This window comes from Prinia subflava, chromosome 14 (assembly GCF_021018805.1).
Source record: "Prinia subflava isolate CZ2003 ecotype Zambia chromosome 14, Cam_Psub_1.2, whole genome shotgun sequence".
Lineage (NCBI taxonomy): Eukaryota > Metazoa > Chordata > Aves > Passeriformes > Cisticolidae > Prinia > Prinia subflava.
In genome coordinates, this window is record NC_086260.1 from 4,741,690 (window position 1) to 4,758,465 (window position 16,776).

The following is a 16,776-nucleotide window of genomic DNA, read 5'->3' on the forward strand; positions in this document are numbered from 1 at the left end:
AAGCCCTCCCGTCCCTCGGGCCGGAGCGGGATGGTCTCCAAGGCCCTTCCATCCCTCGGGCTGCAGCGGGCTGGTCTCTAAAGCCCTTCCGTCCCTCGGGCTGGAGCGGGACGGTCTCCAAGGCCCTTCCATCCCGGGGCCGAGGCGTTCCCCGCTCCGGGCGCGCTGCCCGGCGCCGCCTCCCGGACGTGGCGGGCGGGACGCGGCTGCGCCGGGCCCGGGTACGACGTGGATCCGGCGGCGCCTGCGCGGCCCCGCTCGCTCCGCTCCGCTCCCTCAGCGCCGCGCCCGGCCCGGCCCGGCGGCCCCGCCGGCTGCGGGGGCACCTGCGGGGAACGGGCGCTGCGGAGCCGCCGAGGATGAGCTGGTTCAACGCCTCGCAGCTGTCCAGCTTCGCCAAGCAGGCGCTGTCGCAGGCGCAGAAGTCCATCGACCGGGTGCTGGACATCCAGGCCGAGGAGAGCCCCTGGCCCGACGCCGTCATCCCCGACTACGGTGACGGTAAGGGCGGGCGGCCCTGGGGCCGTGCCGAGCCTCGCGGCGCTTCCCCTCGCCCTCATCCTCCTCCCCTTACCTTGGGCAGGTTTAACCGGCCCCCTCGCCCAAAGCCCCCCGGTTTATATAATTCAGAGCCCCCACAGTTTATGTAATTCAGAGTTTATGTACCCCCTGGTTTGTATAATCCACCCTCCCGCGCCCCCCGTGCGGGGTGACACCGGCACCAAGCCGGCTCAGCTCAGAGCCTGGCTGTGTCACCAGTGTCCTGCTTTTATCACTGAGCTCCATAGCCCTGCTTCTTGAGACATTTATTTATATGTATTATTTATTTATATGTATTTGCTCAAGGGCTAGTAATTGGTAAAAACTGCTCAGTGACATAAAAAGGGAAATCGTGCTCTTTTCAGAGCTCTTTTTCTCAATCAGAGGATTGCACGGATTTGCTCTTTGTAACAGGAAAGGCAGAGTAGAAGCTGAAAGTCTGGTCCATGTGAACCAAATGTGGTTTCCACTTTTCGTGGCTTCCAGTTCATAATCCTCCAACATCTGCTGAATGTGCTCAGGGAAAATTGTCGTGGCTATGAGGAAGTGTCTCCCCTTTACGTGTGCTAATGGAGAACCTGAAGGAATGGTCAGCCCTAAGCTGCTGTTTGGAAGGGAAAGAGCAAAAAGGAGCTCTCTTATTAGAAACTCCCTCCAAAATAATATCTTGAAGATAATAATAATAATAATAATAATAATAATAATAATAATAATAATAATAATAATAATAATAATAATAATATAGAAAACCAAGTAATCTGGAATCAGTGTCATTGTTACAACTATATCTAGAAGAACTGTGTGTATTTGGAGGAGGAGGAGGTTATTTCCAGATTGGTTGCTCAGCAGAAGTCAGTTTGGGATGTCTTTGTCCCTTTAGGGCTTGGTGATCATATAAGTAATCTAGTGTCATCTTAAAATGCAGAAATTGCTTATAGAAAACTCGGTCATGCCTAATTTCTCAAAGCTTTAGACTTGTCCAATTGTTTTTTAAATTTGATTTATATCTTAGTATTTATGGTTGTTCTGTAGTTCGTAAGAAAAGCAGAAACATCAGCCTGCATCTGGTTTTCAGGGAAAACATACTTTTTTTTTTAAGAGATGTCAAAATATGTTCTGAATGTTACAGTTAGCTCAGAGCTTTTTCTGAAGATGTTGAATCATGGACAAGGTAGCAATAAGTCAGATGTTTGTAGTAATAAATCACACATTTGTCATATTTTAGGCAATGAAAACAGTAATTATCTAAATTTAAGATTTGAGGCCAACAGCTCTCAACTGTTCTGAAAGTGGAAGCCAGCTTTAAATGTTATAACTCAGTGTTTTTAATAGATGCTCCTGTATAGAGAGAGTTTGTTTTTAAGTAGTGTGAGATAGTTATCTTACCCAGATTATGTTTGTAGGTGCAAAATTGGATATGGTTTTTTCATTTCCCTTTCTTACTTCAGATGCTACTGAAATTTGATGCTGAAATTCTTGTTCTTGCTGTTGACAAGTCCTGGAAAACCTGGAAGAAATACAATAATTGGAATTGTTGATGTTGTTTTAAGGCAGCTTCATAACTGAACAATTCAGTATTTCTCCACAGAAGAAAATTCTCAGCTGGGCTGCTGCTGATTTTCATTGTCAGCTCCATGCTGATGCTTGGTGTATGAGGAAAAATGAAGTCTGTCAGAAACTAAAGGGCAAGAACCCTTCTTACACTGTAAATTCTGCAAATACTTAAAGCTTTTCTCTAATGGTGTGTGAAGAGTTTATGTGCTACTTGTAGATAACTTATAAGACCTTGTAATTTTTTCCTCTTTTTTTAATCAATATAATTCTCTTAGCTGTAGCTCTTCATGTTGTTTTGCTTGGACTCCTTTCACTGTAGGGAAGCAGGAGGCCACATTTGCTTTTACATGTAACCTTCAAATTAGGGGTTTTTTGCCTATCTCCCTTTTTTCCTTTTTTTTTTAGGAACAAATTCTCTCCTAAGTGGAGGATGGGACACATCTTCCTGGGGCTTGAGCTCAAATGCAGAACCCCAGAATCAGCCAGCATCGCCCACAGCCATCACAAAGCCCGTGAGGAGGACGGTAGTGGATGAATCTGAAAACTTCTTCAGTGCCTTTCTCTCCCCAACAGACGTTCAGAGTATACAGAAAAACCCAGTGGTGTCCAAACCTCCAGCCAAGTCACAGCGACCCAAAGAGGAGGTGAAAAGCACTTTAAAGGAGTCCCAGCACTCCAGTCAGCTGGAAGGGGCAGTGACAGCAGAGGCAGAAGTGAAGGATTCCTCCGTGGCTGTCCTGGACTTGAAAAGCCTTGATGTTCCCAAGGAAAAGTTAGAAGAGAATGCTGTGCTTCAATCTGATGCCCAGCATGAAGAAAGCACAAATGAAATTACTGACAAAAAGGTGTCTGCTCTAAATTTTGAAGAACCTGAAGATTCTCCTGCTGAAAAATCCAGTGTAGGAGGGGATGGAGCAGCAGGTGCACCCGAGGGCCCTTCTCAGCCCCTTGGAGCAGGCACAAAGGACCTGGGCTTGGAAGGGAAGGAGAGAAAGCCTGAGGACAGGCAAAGCAACACCCCATCACCTCCCATCAGCACCTTCTCCTCAGGCACTTCCACAACCAGTGATATTGAGGTTCTGGACCACGAGAGCGTGATAAGTGAGAGCTCAGTAAGCTCCAGACAAGAAGCTGCAGATTCCAAATCCAGCCTCCACCTCATGCAGACGTCGTTCCAGCTCCTGTCCACGTCGGCCTGTGCGGATTACAATCGCTTAGAGGACTTCCAGAAAATGACCGAGAGCTGCGGCTCCTCGGATGCTTTTGAAAGAATTGATTCATTCAGCGTGCAGTCCTTGGACAGCAGGAGTGTCAGTGAAATCAATTCAGATGATGAGTTATCAGGCAGGGCTTCTGCCTCGGCCTCTGTCGCTGTCAGTCCCTCCGTGCCAAAGACAGAAATGCCTGAAGCCCTGAAAAATAAATCTGAAAACTTGAACGATGCTCCTGTGTTACATGCTGAGGAAGCTGAGATGGAGGAGAGTGGGAGAAGTGCAACCCCTGTTAATTCTGAGCAGCCAGATGTTGTTTTGGTTGCTGCTGTGCAAACAGCTGAAGAGCAGGTTGTGAAGGAGGAGGCCGAGCCCCAGCAGGATGCTGGGGAACAATTGGTAGAAGAGGACACTGAAAAGCAAGAGTTTAAAAAGGTAACTAAAACATGTATTGCAATCACACCTTTTAATTACAAATGAAACTCCTGACATTTTCTTACATTGTCCAGTATCTCTTACATCAGCTTATTTAAATGAATTCTTTGATGCTGAACTATCTGACCCTGCAGAAAACTGTCCTTGATATCCTACAGTGGAACAGAACTGGTGAAATTTCTGGTCAGATGTTGTGGGTTTCACCTGATCCACCTGGTTATCCTTGTTGTGAATTGTTAGCAGGGGTGGCAAATAGGAAGCCTAATAGGTCAAATGTGTTACTTTAATTCTTTGGTGTTTATATTTGTGTATTTTTACATGGTTGTTATTTATCTATATTCAGCTTTACAAAATCTGGTATTAAGAAATTATTTTGAGGATGTGAGTTAAGAGCTTTTGATCCAGAATGAAAGTTTTCTTCCCTCATCTGAGGCTATTCTGCTGCTTTCTGCTAATGTTTCACAGAAGAGACCTTCCCATAAAAATTATTCTGTAAAGAATTTTGGGAGTCTTAATGGTTAATGTGAGCCATAGTTTTATAGACTACCAGCTCTAGTTAAAAACTTCATGTATAATTAAACATCACTGTTGATGATTTTGTTGAGGAACTTATTTGACCCATGTAGAATTTCTGCATCTGTAGAAAACAGGTGTCTTTATGTTCAGGTGCATGGCAGAGACGTGGTAATCCTCACTGACTTCTGCCTCAAATTCCTGGAAACATTGACAAGTTCAATCCTAAATAATCCTGTGAGGGAATGGGGTGGGGGAAGGGGAAAGCCTGGCCCTCTTGTGTTTTAATTGTCCCATTCATCTGATCTTTATCCATCAAATCTTGTCCAGATGATTGATTCATTAACTGAGAAGCTGGAGAAGAGGGAAATACAGTTATTAAGTACTAGTAAAGAAAGGGCTCGCTTGGAAGAAGCTTATGATAACCTCAAAGAGTAAGTATGAAAATACTCTCAGTGCTGTAACTGGGACTTTGCTGTAATAAAATCTTAGACAATAGATAAAAGAAGGAGCTTTATGACTGGAACAAAGGTCACAGGGGATGTGCACTGTTTGGGAAAGGTGGAAATAATGATTGCATGTGCTGTGATGGGATTTTTTTTTTTTAAAAACATGTTTTTTATTAGAGCCCAAATCTCTTTTGGGAGGGAATTGGGAAAAGATTTTTCAGTAAGTGAGCAGTAGGAATGACAAATGTGGAGAATCAGTCTTGGTTACTAATGAAGATCTTTATTATAAGACTGGATTCAGCTATTCAGAGAGACTGACTTTCTTGATACAGAGGGATGAACCTGATTTACTGAATAATTTGTTGACTAAAATGTAGGCAGTGAGAGTATGGAAGAAGGGCTGGTTGTAGGGAAAAACCTGAAATTATATTTAATTTGGTTAAAGTTAAAAAGGGAGAAAATGGAAAGTTGTATTTACCAGGTCATTGATCAAATATTGAGTTACAAAATTTACAGATATAGGATGTTGTTGTTGAATGACTAAATTGATCCTAACTTAAAAAATAAATTAATTTACCCAATACAGATTATGGTTAATTAAAAAGAACTTCATCAAGGGGCAAAACATTTAAGATTAATCAAGCATTTAGTTGTTTTCATGGGTAAACTACTGAATTAAGATCTTTGATTAGGACTTCTAATACAGATGTGAGATTTTTTTGATTTTTGCTTATCATGTGGAATACAACTAAAATACTTTTTTAAAGCATTTAAGACAATCTGTTGCAAACTGTTTAGAGTGTCACATAACCATACAACTGCTCTGAAATGTTCATTTTAAATGCAGTGAAATGTTTAGAATGAAAGAAGAGAGCAGCAGCCTTTCATCTCTTAAAGAGGAGTTTGCTCAGCGAATTGCAGATGCTGAGAAGAAGCTCCAGCTAGCCTGCAAAGAGAGAGATGCAGCTAAAAAGGTAATTTGGCTTCTTTTATGAAATTATTATTTATTAGTTTTATGACACAATTGTATTTCTTGAGGAAAAACAATAAACATTAACGCAGGGAAAAGCATGAGCCTGTTAGTAACCAGCATGAGCTGTTTCCAGCCATCCAGGCTGCTTGGTGTTCACATTTATGTTCTTGCATCCATGCTGTGAACCAGCTTGGGGAACTCGTTTAAGTTGGTCTGGTTTGAAAGAGAAGAGATTTAATGTGTGATTTCATTCACTTTGTACCAGATAAGTATTTGCATTGGTGAGGGAGAATGGCCTGGGGATGGGAGGAAGGGGGGAAGAGTGGGAATGGCTTCTTTAGAGGATTAACTGGTAAGAAAATTAAGGGTTGATGACAGATTGATTTGGAATGAACAGAAAAATCTACAGCAGCAAAGTTTATGGGGTTTAATTGTTCTTGACCTGGTGTCACAGCATTTCATTTCTCTAGCTTAATGCAAAAAGGAAACTCAAATCTAACTGGAAACCAAATATTTTTCAGCTGTTTGTCACTGTGTTGACACAGCAGTGAGTTGAACTAGAAAAATTATTCAGTATTTATGTGTGAATAGGACAAGTCGGTTTTTCTCTGTTGCAAAAGTTTCAAGAAAATTAAATGGTTGGTGAAGTGGGAACAAATTGTACAGAGGATTTACAGGGTCTCAATCTTTGGAGGTTTTTAAAACTTGATGCAATAAGGCTCTGAGCAATCTGTTTTGATCAGATAATCTCCAGAGTTCCCTTCCAACCTAAATTGTTTTCCAAGCAAAGCCTTTTGAGAGGAAGGGCAGAAGAAAAAGGTGATCAGTGTAACTCACTCTGTGTTTTTTTCTCTATGTGTATTTTAATAAACAGTCCTAAGTATTTTATCCTATTCTTTAGGAAGTAAAGACTGTTAAAGAGGAATTGGCTACTAGACTTAATACCAATGAAACTGCTGAATTATTGAAAGAAAAAGAGGAGCAAATCAAAGGGTTAATGGAGGAAGGTGAGAATAAACTTTTTTTTTGTAGTAAAAATGTGTAGAATAGCTTGAAATGTACTGGCTTTGCATACAAGCCTTCTTTGTGTGGGGGAAAAAGTGCTGAATTTGAAGCATGTTGGATGTTTCTGAACATTTGAACCACTTAGTGAGTGGCAAAGAGCAACAGGAGGGGTCAGGCAGGTACAGATGGTTGGGGAGGTTCTTCCTGCAAGATGCATTAAAAGGTGCTGAGAGGTAAAACCAGAGTGTGCAGAACAACATTCCATGTTCCATTCAGAAGAAATCTAATGAGGGCATTGTTCTGGCATTTCTACAGTGTCTCCTTTAATACTATTTAATTTTGGAAGTAAAATATAGATAATAAATGAGAAGGTCATTATATATTTTTTTCTAACATAATGAGCTCACTTGCTTTATTTTCAAATAAAATGCTTTTACATCCTATCTTACCCTATCTCACTGTAGCTCAGTGTAGCAAGGGTATCTCAAGATAAGACAGATTTAAAATTAAGACCTTGCATGAAAAAAGTGTAAGAATAAGTATTTCCATATTTACTGGAGTAGTATTTTCATGGCACTAAAGAGCAAGGTTGGTGTGAATAGAGAGAATCCATAGATTATCACCAATATGCACTAGCTTCATGTTCAATTTCTTCACAGGAGAAAAGCTTTCCAAACAGCAGCTGCACAATTCCAACATTATTAAGAAATTAAGAGCCAAAGAGAAAGAGAGAGAAAGTGTTAACACAAAACAGAACAAAAAGATTAAGGAATTGGAAGAGGAGTTGCAGCATTTAAAACAGGTGAGGTTTTGGGGTGGTTTAAGTTTTTTATATTAGCTGCAGAATTGCCTTTTGGGAGGGCTCTTGATAAATTGTCATTTTTTTATTTTCTGGAGACTTCTATTTTATAGAATCCCAAAATGGTTTGGGTTGGAAGGAGCTTCAAAGCCCATCCAGTTCCCCCCACTGCTGTGGACAGGGACACCTTCCACTGTCCCAGGTTGCTCCAAGCCCTGTCCAGCCTGTCCTTGGACACTTCCAGGGACTGGGCAGCCACAGCTTCTCTGGGCAACCTGTGCCAGATCATATTTCTCATTTTTGGAGCTCTGAGTTGTTATTTATGTGTATATTCCTTGTAAAACTGCAGTGGGGGATCTTCTCAGCTGCTTGTTTGCCCTTGAACTGCTGTTACCATGTGAGCTGCAAAACCTGTACCACGAAAATTTGGGCAGTGAGTGATTGAGTCAAGACCTTACAAATTTCAAACTCAGGATGTGGAGCTGTCTGAAACTGTGGTGAGGAGCAGCTCCCTCCTCTGGGGAAGGAAGGAAAGCAAAACCTTTCTCTTTTTGCCAGGTGTTAGATGGGTTTAGTCACTTTATCCCAAATTGGTTGCCACTGTTGTCACTGTCCTCAGACAGTGTTGTCAGCCCCATGTCCTGGGCTTTGTTTCATGTTTCTTGTTTGCACTGACAGGTGCTTGATGGCAAGGAGGACCTTGAGAAGCAGCATCGAGACAGCATTAAACAGCTGAACAGTGTTGTGGAGAGGCAAGAAAAGGACCTTGCTAAGCTTCAGGCAGAAGTGGAGGAGCTTGAAGAAAGGAACAGGAGCGTGCAGGCAGCACTCGACAGTGCATACAAGTAAACAAAGCAATCACACCTTCAGATTGTGGCTCTTCTTTGTGCAATGCTTGTGAAATACTTAAATGTAACAAAGTTATTTGCCAAGTTGCTGCTGGCATTTAAATATACTGGGGTTTGTTTATTTGTTTGGTTGTTTTCTCCCCAGGGAACTTGCAGACCTTCATAAAGCTAATGCTACAAAGGACAGTGAGGCTCAGGAAGCAGCCCTCAGTCAGGAAATGAAGGCAAAGGAGGAGCTGGGGTTAGCACTGGAAAAGGCCCAGGAGGAGGCTCGGCAGCAGCAGGAAGCTTTGGCAATCCAGGTGGGTCTGAAATGCAGGCAATAAACTCTTTAATTCAGCAGGTGACTGCACTGAGGTGCTGTGTACCCCTGACGTAATGAGCCGGCTGGAACTCGTTTTTGTGTGCTGAGCAAACACCCAGAGGATTTCTTCCCCGTGGAACTTGTTCCGTGTTAAGGGGTGGTTGTGCTAATACTAATTTTATTTAAAATTACTTACAGTTTTCATTGTCTAAATGAAATTACTTTGATTGGCTCTGTGTTAAGTTTGTAGTGCTCTTACCTCTTAGAATTTTTAATGATAAATAAATCAGTGTAACTATTTGTGTGCGTGCAAAAATGAAGCCTCCACTTGTAAACAAACATATCCTGTCTAGCACTGTTTGAAAATGGTGTGGGGCTGTGGCAAGAAATAGGTGATGATACAACTTTTGGCAAGAGTTTAGTAACAATTTCTTGTTTATTTAGGTGGCAGACCTGAGGCTGGCACTGCAACGTGCAGAGCAGCAGGCAGCAAGAAAAGAAGATTATTTACGGCAGGAAATTGGAGAACTACAACAGGTACTATAACAAACAGATGATTCCAACTTGCACCTGCAAGGATGACTTCTAAAAACCCCCAAATAAAATTCTACCATGACATGAACAGCCTGAAAGAGAGGCTTTATTTTCCTGGTTACCTGCAGTGGTTGTCCTTTACAGAGGAGCAATAAAAATATTAATGGAAATGTTTTTTTAAATCACATAGTGGAGAAAATGACATAATTTGTTATGACGCCTCTTAAGTAGAATACTGTCTTTTTAAATGCAAGACAAAATACAGACATTCATTTTGGGATAGTTGTCTAAAATTGCTGGCAAATACACTTTTGAATGGTCTTTATCTGCTTCATAAGAATATTTTTATTGATCCTCAGGGCCAGGGTATAGATTGTTGCCAAAATGTTTCAAATAATGTCCAGAGCTCTGGAATTTTAGCCCCTTGCTCTATTATGTATCTAAAAATATTTAACTTCTCTCTTGGAATTTTACACTTTATCGTGAGTTTGAACCACATGAATGTTATATTGTAAAGCAATAATTTTAGAATGTAAAGCAGCTGGTATTTATTTAGATGAATTCTGTATGAATCTTTCCATCCATCATATGATTTTAATTCTATTTAATTTGTGATTTCAGAGACTCCAAGAAGCAGAGAGCAGGAACCAAGAGCTGAGCCAAAGTGTTACCTCTGCCACACGGCCCCTCCTGCGGCAGATCGAGAACCTGCAGGCCACGCTGGGAGCACAGACCTCTGCATGGGAGAAACTGGAGAAGAACCTTTCTGACAGGCTGGGTGAGATGGGTTGGCTTTTACTGAACTGTGAGACTCTGGGTGAAGATCTGAGATACGTGAGGGTAAATGTAAAGGGCTTAACACTTGCCCGAAGTGTAGATGGTGGAGCAGGAGAAATGAGCACCAAATGTAAGGAAATGTTGTGTGGGGGTTATACCAAGATTCTTGGACAAGTAATCCACTGGTTCTCTGTAAAACACACCTTAACCTAAAATTGTAAAGTGCAGGGATTAAGGTGTACATGTCCTCACAGCATTTAAGGGTGTTGAGACACTGCAGGTATTCCCGTATGGAACCTGATGCTGAGATTCCAAATTGTAAAGTTTGGAATCATCTAACTGCATAGGTGATGATACATACATTGTTTGATACAGTAGTAACCTATTGTTTTAAATGAAAAATACATTAAAAGCCAAATACAGAAAGCCAAAGAAATTATTTCCTTTCTGGAGGCAATCTCTAGTTGTATATTGCATTGTTAAAGAGTTTGTAGTCTCTTCATTCTGCATTGCTTTGATCCTCTATCTGTACGTGGAAAATATTTAATTTCCTTTACGAAAGAAAACAAGATATATTTTTTGAGGAAGATTAGTTGCATATAAAACAAATCTCAACTCAATTTTGATGTATAAGTAAATGGCTCGTATTCTAGATGTTTGTTAAAAATGGTTAAATTCCATGTTTTTTCTTACTGTTAGGTGAGTCTCAAACTCTTCTAGCAGCGGCTGCTGAGAGAGAACGGGCTGCTACAGAAGAACTTCTTGCTAATAAAATTCAGATGTCCTCTTCTGAATCTCAAAATAGTCTTTTAAGGCAGGAAAATTCCCGTCTTCAGGCTCAGCTGGAAGTGGAGAGAAACAAGCTGAAGAAAATGGAAAATGAAAACAGCAGGTGAGTTCATTTTTAGTTAAGAGCATTTCTTTATAACTGTAGTGAAAGGGAGTGTTGATATCTGTGCAAGAATGTTACAAAAATGTTGTTAAGGATACTTTGTTTCATGCTAAAGATTGGAAGAGTGTTGCATTTATAACATTTTGTAGCCTTGCAGCTGTGTTTGTTTTAAAAGCATCTGAACCTAGGGACAATACTTATTTCATGGCTTTACCTCTTTCCTTCTTCTGTGTAGGTATGAGGTTGAACTAGAAGGGCTCAAAGATGAGTATGCAAAGACCTTGGAAGATGCAAAGAAGGAAAAGGTATTGCCTAGTTCAGCTTTAATCTCTGTTATGGTTGAAATCTGAGCTAGCAGGAGATTAATAGCTTGTATTTATCTTTGCAGGCACTGCTGGCCACTCAGTTAGAAATGGAGAAGATGAAGGTGGAGCAGGAGAGAAAGAAGGCTATTCTTGTGCAAGAAGCAGCAAAGGAGAAGGTGCCAAAACCTAACATTTCTAAGTCTTATTGATATTGTCCTTATTTTAGTAGATATCTATACCTGAAACTTTTAGTACCTGGCAGTATCTTTCCAGTGAAATAGATGTTGTGCTAGACTCACTGAAATAAGTTTTGAGTGATAGTCTATTAACCTGAAAAGAGGTAAAATATGGATTGTTGTGTTAATTCTGTGTTCTTTGAGCACTCTTGGATCCTTTCTCTTTTGAAGCTACTGGTTTTCTTTGCTTAGACACCAGCATTGCTTCCACTGGATTCCTGTTTTATTTCACATGACTGTGCAGTGTTCCACATGCTTTCCAGTTGAAGTCACAAGTCACAGAGCAGTCCTCAGTAGTCATTAAATTAATTATCACTGATTAGCAGCTAGTATTCAAGTAAATTTATTTCTGCTGTTTGTTTCTTACTGTCTCCAGTCCTAAAATCTAAGTACTTTCCCCTTCAGAGGTTAGCATGCTTGTAGATGCTGCCTGAAAAAAGGGGCCACTCTGTTTTAAAGAGGTATCAGTAAATAATTAGCATGTGAAAAATCCTGGAATTTAATTAATACACGCTATTTAAAAAGAAGGGAAAGGCCTTAACATTCATTCTAAGAAGAGATGTTCTTCTGGGTGTGAGATATTCTTTCTGTGATACATTTGGATATACAAAACTGCCTCTGAGTCTATTATAGCTACTTGAAAGAGAACCTTTTCTGGGTGTAATTTGCAGCTTCTGTACTTATTTCCTGAAAGGTCTGAGATCTAAAAGATAGGCTGTGTTACAGCACAGGAATTCTTTGTTGTTGAGCTTTCATATGTTTTAGGTATGGGGCAAGTAGCAAATCTATCACATAGTGTTCTGTAATTGTTGGTAGAATAAGGGAGGCTATTTTTAGAATTTATTTTAGGATGTTGTGCACATTTTTTCCTTTTTCTAACTGCTGATATTTGGTGTCTTTGTTTTGAAGGACCGAAAGTCATTTACAGTTGAAACTGTATCGAGTACGCCGTCAATGTCCCGCTCCAGTTCCATAAGTGGGGTGGATATGGCAGGGCTTCAGACCTCTTTTGTCTCACAGGTAGGACAGATCACCTAGAATGGCTTTTTCCTTCCTGACAGACCACTTACTTCCACTTCAAGAACTTTAGTAATGTGGAAAATGACTCTACAAGAGTGTATTGGACTTAGAGAAGGTAACATCCTCTGCAGAAACATCTAAAATCTGCTTACAAGATGTCTGTGATTGTAAAACATAAAGCTGATTTATTTTTACTTGCATTTCTGGTTTAGGGCTGTCAGCATGATGGCATCTGTATAAGTGTCAGGAGAACTTGCCAGTAGGGAGCTATCCCAAATTTTACCTGCTCACCTCAAGCTTTTATTTTGAAAGCAAGCTTTAAGCATTGGAATGCTTGCCTAGCACAGTGTAATTTTAAATTTTAAATGGTGTCATATTTAATAAAGGGAAGATTCCAAAATGGGCAGGTTTTTGTCTAATTTTCAACTTCTCTAACATTCTTTTTGTAGGATGATCCTCACGATCACTCATTTGGACCAATAGCTCCCAGTGGGAGCAATCTCTATGATGCAATAAGGATGGGATCGGGTTCAAGTATAATTGAAAACCTTCAGTCACAGCTGAAACTAAGAGAAGGAGAGATTTCACATCTGCAGGTATCTTTTCAGAAATCTTGGTCAGTGTTACAAGAATTCTGTGAACCAGCACAGCTGTGGAGGGATGAGCACAAAAAAAGAATTGTTGGTCCCTTTTTTGTTTTGGCAAGCACCTATCCAGAAAACCTATCTGTCTGAAAATTAAAAACCCCAAAACACTGAGATTTGAGGGGAAAGAGTGCATCTGAGATGTGCTGTTTCACAGTCTGGCTTGAGAATAAGCCTAATTACTGTGCATTTTGAGATGGTGTTTTATAAATACAGTAAATTCTTTCTCCTGCTTGTTATGTGTGTTTACCTTAGCTGGAAATTGGAAACCTGGAGAAAACTCGATCAATAATGGCAGAAGAGCTGGTTAAATTAACAAATCAGAATGATGAGCTTGAAGAAAAAGTGAAGGAAATACCCAAATTACGCACACAGTTAAAGGTAAATGCATTTCTGGTGTAAATCCATCGTGGAATGTAGATAATTGCATTTCTTTAGGAATAGTACTGTCAGTTTAGGAATATATTCAAATCTGTCTCTATGCATAAGTGACTGAAGAGCCTGTTTTTTGTTTTTCTTTCATACAGTAGAATCTGAAAATGCCCACTCCATGGTTATGGAGTCACTTCAAAACACATTGTTGGAAATGTGTGCTCTGCATAAGACTGTGCTAAATCAGGGAGAGACCATTTTTGTTTCTATCATTTAGGCACTTGTCTGGAACTGGAATTTTTAGTAGAGGGAATGTTTTGATAAATAGCATGGCTTTATGAGGTTGATGCAGAAGCTGAAAATGTGTCCAGTAGAGATACAGGGAATAGGACAAATAATTGAATCCTATGGAATTGAAACTGAAATATTTGAAAAAGTTTTGGAATAATTTTTGATTACAGAATGTTCAGTTTTCTCATGAAATATTTCACAAACTGGTCCTTCCTGTAGTAAAACAGTGCAGTTTTCTAACTGATTTTAACACTTCTAACAACTCAACTTCAAGGTGCTTCATTATGTCCCCTGAAGCCAGCACTAACTCTTTTTAGGATCTTTGGAATGTCTTCCTTTAACATGCAGAATATAAATCCAGCTGCATTGAAAGCACAACTGGAGAGTTTACTGTGTGCTTCACTGCAGTTATACTTTAATAAGTTAATGCTGCATTTATTTCCCCTGGTAAATAAATTTATTTACTTGAAGCAGCAGCTCGTGTGAAGCTGAGCAGCAGTGAGATAACAAAGTGTGTCCTTGCAGGATTTGGATCAGAGGTACAACACCATCCTCCAGATGTATGGGGAGAAGGCAGAGGAGGCTGAGGAGCTCCGACTGGACCTGGAAGATGTGAAAAACATGTACAAGACTCAGATAGATGAACTTTTAAAACAAAGACAAAATTAACTCCTCATGGAACATTTAACATTATATGGTGATGGACTGTAAAGATAAACTGTTTATGTAAATGCTGAATTTAAATGTCTTGTAAAAAGCCCCTGTATTATAGAAAATGTGACTATTATAATAGAGTTCATATGCTGACAGAAGAATCAATGCTTTAAGTGTCCTGTTCTGTCCGCAGTTAAATTATTTGTGCAATATTTAATTTTTTTTCTTCAGTCATCCTTTTATTTAAGTTTTTATTAAACGGTGGGTCACTTTACATAAACAGTAGAAATTATGATTGTTACCTTGTGACACAGCACTGGAAGGCACGAGTAGTACTGAAGCAGCCCTTGATTCATAATCTTTGTAAACCTATGAAAATCACATTGGAAGTCTTTCTCAAGTGTTTATATCAGTTTTTCTAAAATCTCATCGGGTAATTTTGCATAACTAAGTAGCAGGGACGTGCTGTCTGAAGCATAATTGGTGGATATTGTTATGACAGAAAAAATCTTGGATTTGTGCTTACAACATCTGAATGTGTCAGGGCATTGTCTAAGATTATTCTTAGACAAATCTGATTAGTCTGACTACACTAAGTCCTCTAAAGCAGAGTGTGAGACTCAGATGAGACTTTAAATCACAGTTCATCTTGTGATGATGTATTGCTTGTGTTCTCATGAGCAGTCTGGAGACAGCAGCTCTGCTTGTAATAAGTGTGTTATTACCACCAGAAATCTGAGTTATTAAATATCTCTTTTAAATTTAGTAGCTGATTTTCAACAGTAGCTAGAACAGTTCAGAAGAATGCAGGAATTTTTTAAAAAAATAAATTGCTGCAGATCTCATGGTTCCTTTTATATAAGTAGCAAGGGTTAGACTTCTTGTAAAATTGAACTGTGGCTTAATAATAGTTTTCGAGCAAGTCTCCAGTGGCTGCAGAGTATTTCTCATGCCATTTCTTAAGCAAGGTATTGGTCAAACAGCACTCACGTGGCTTGGAGTTGAGCTGCATTTTTGGTAATGTCAGAGGAAATGTTTGAATGGGACCCTTGGGAATGCTGAGAAGAAGCTTTCGTCTTCCTCTCTGCATTCCAGAGAGCAAATATTTTGCTGCATCTCAGAACCCACTCGTGTGAAATACTGGGCAGTTAAAATTCTTTACTTATCACACCAGTGCCTCTGTTGGGAGAGGGGTTTTTTTCCCAGACCACTCCACGTTGTAATTTGGGAACTCTTTTCCTGCTTAGCCATTCAGTGGCCTGACAAAGGATGTGAAGGGTGAGGAGTTGCTTCTGGAGAAATACTTCTTGGTAATATGATTTTACTGTAGGTGTTAAGGATTTATTCCTCACTGGGAGAACAGTTAGTCACTGAAGTTACACAGGCAAGGGAATATTCATGGAAAATCCTAGTCTGATTTGAGATTCAGGCAGTTACTCTGTGAGGATTTCTTTAAAGCCATACAGCCAGAAGACTTAAATTTGTTATAACTCCCCATCTATCATAGAAACTTCTAACTGCTTTAATAAAAATACTTTTTTCTCTTTCTCCTTTTTTTTTTTTTTCATTGGGAGGTGGGAGGGAATTACCTTCTAGATGTCTTCATTTCAGTTTTGGAAACCATGGTGGTACGATTTTTTTTCTAAAAACCTCAGAATTTAACACTTTACCTTCATATTAAAGCATGGTTGTTTGCTCTTAAGTTTCTGAAAAATCCCAGACCAATCAAACCTAAGTAAAAATCAGTCCATATTAAAACACTTGCTGGAGTTTTACTGATTTAGAGTTAAGATATACAAGCTCAGCCTTTTCTTAAGGAAACAATTTTTTGTGATGGTCAAAGATTAGAAATTCTGTTCAGCTTTTATCTACTGCAGCGAATCAATAACTTCCTGGTTTTCACCTTATTTTTACAATCTTGGCAGACAAATGCAGCAGCAAAGAAAAATAAATTATCCCTTGAACTTTTATTGGGATCTCTTGCTGCCAGTGCTTTTGAAGGTAACATTTCCTGTGTAATGTGAGCAGATGCTCCTGAAGGGCTGACAGGCAGCTCTGAGTATGTCTTGGGCTGTCTTGATTTACAGGAAGAACTTAGGTAGAAGGGAAATTTTAACATGCAGTCAGCATTAACTGGTTTAGATGTAAAAATGCAAAAGGTGTTAGGTTTTTAAATTTTACTAAAGTAGATGTAAATATTTGTATTGACTATTTTTGGATTCTATATTCCCTTGTAGTGCAACCTTTACTATCACCTGAGAATCAGATGGCCTTCTGTGTCTTAATCATCAAAGCCTTAGAAAACAAAGTGGCTATTGGAAGGTAACATAGACTTTAAAACATCCTGGTTTGCTCATCTTTGATATAATTGTATGCTTGTTTTGAAGAAACATTAATATCTGTTTGAACACAATTCATTG

The 16,776-nt window shown here is 39.8% G+C and overlaps 1 protein-coding gene across 1 annotated transcript; it reads left to right on the top strand.

The window, feature by feature from the left end:
- The first annotated feature begins 224 nt into the window (after nucleotides 1–224).
- On the top strand, nucleotides 225–15,903 carry TMF1 (TATA element modulatory factor 1). The gene is made up of 17 exons (XM_063411986.1): nucleotides 225–501; nucleotides 2,500–3,740; nucleotides 4,584–4,687; nucleotides 5,550–5,676; nucleotides 6,577–6,682; nucleotides 7,340–7,482; nucleotides 8,158–8,324; nucleotides 8,473–8,629; nucleotides 9,076–9,168; nucleotides 9,787–9,943; nucleotides 10,642–10,834; nucleotides 11,070–11,139; nucleotides 11,223–11,315; nucleotides 12,285–12,395; nucleotides 12,845–12,991; nucleotides 13,295–13,420; nucleotides 14,228–15,903. Exons 1-17 carry the CDS (start codon nucleotides 360–362, stop codon nucleotides 14,369–14,371), a joined length of 3,321 nt encoding a protein of 1,106 aa, XP_063268056.1. The 5' UTR covers nucleotides 225–359; the 3' UTR covers nucleotides 14,372–15,903.
- Nucleotides 15,904–16,776: the final 873 nt, after the last annotated feature.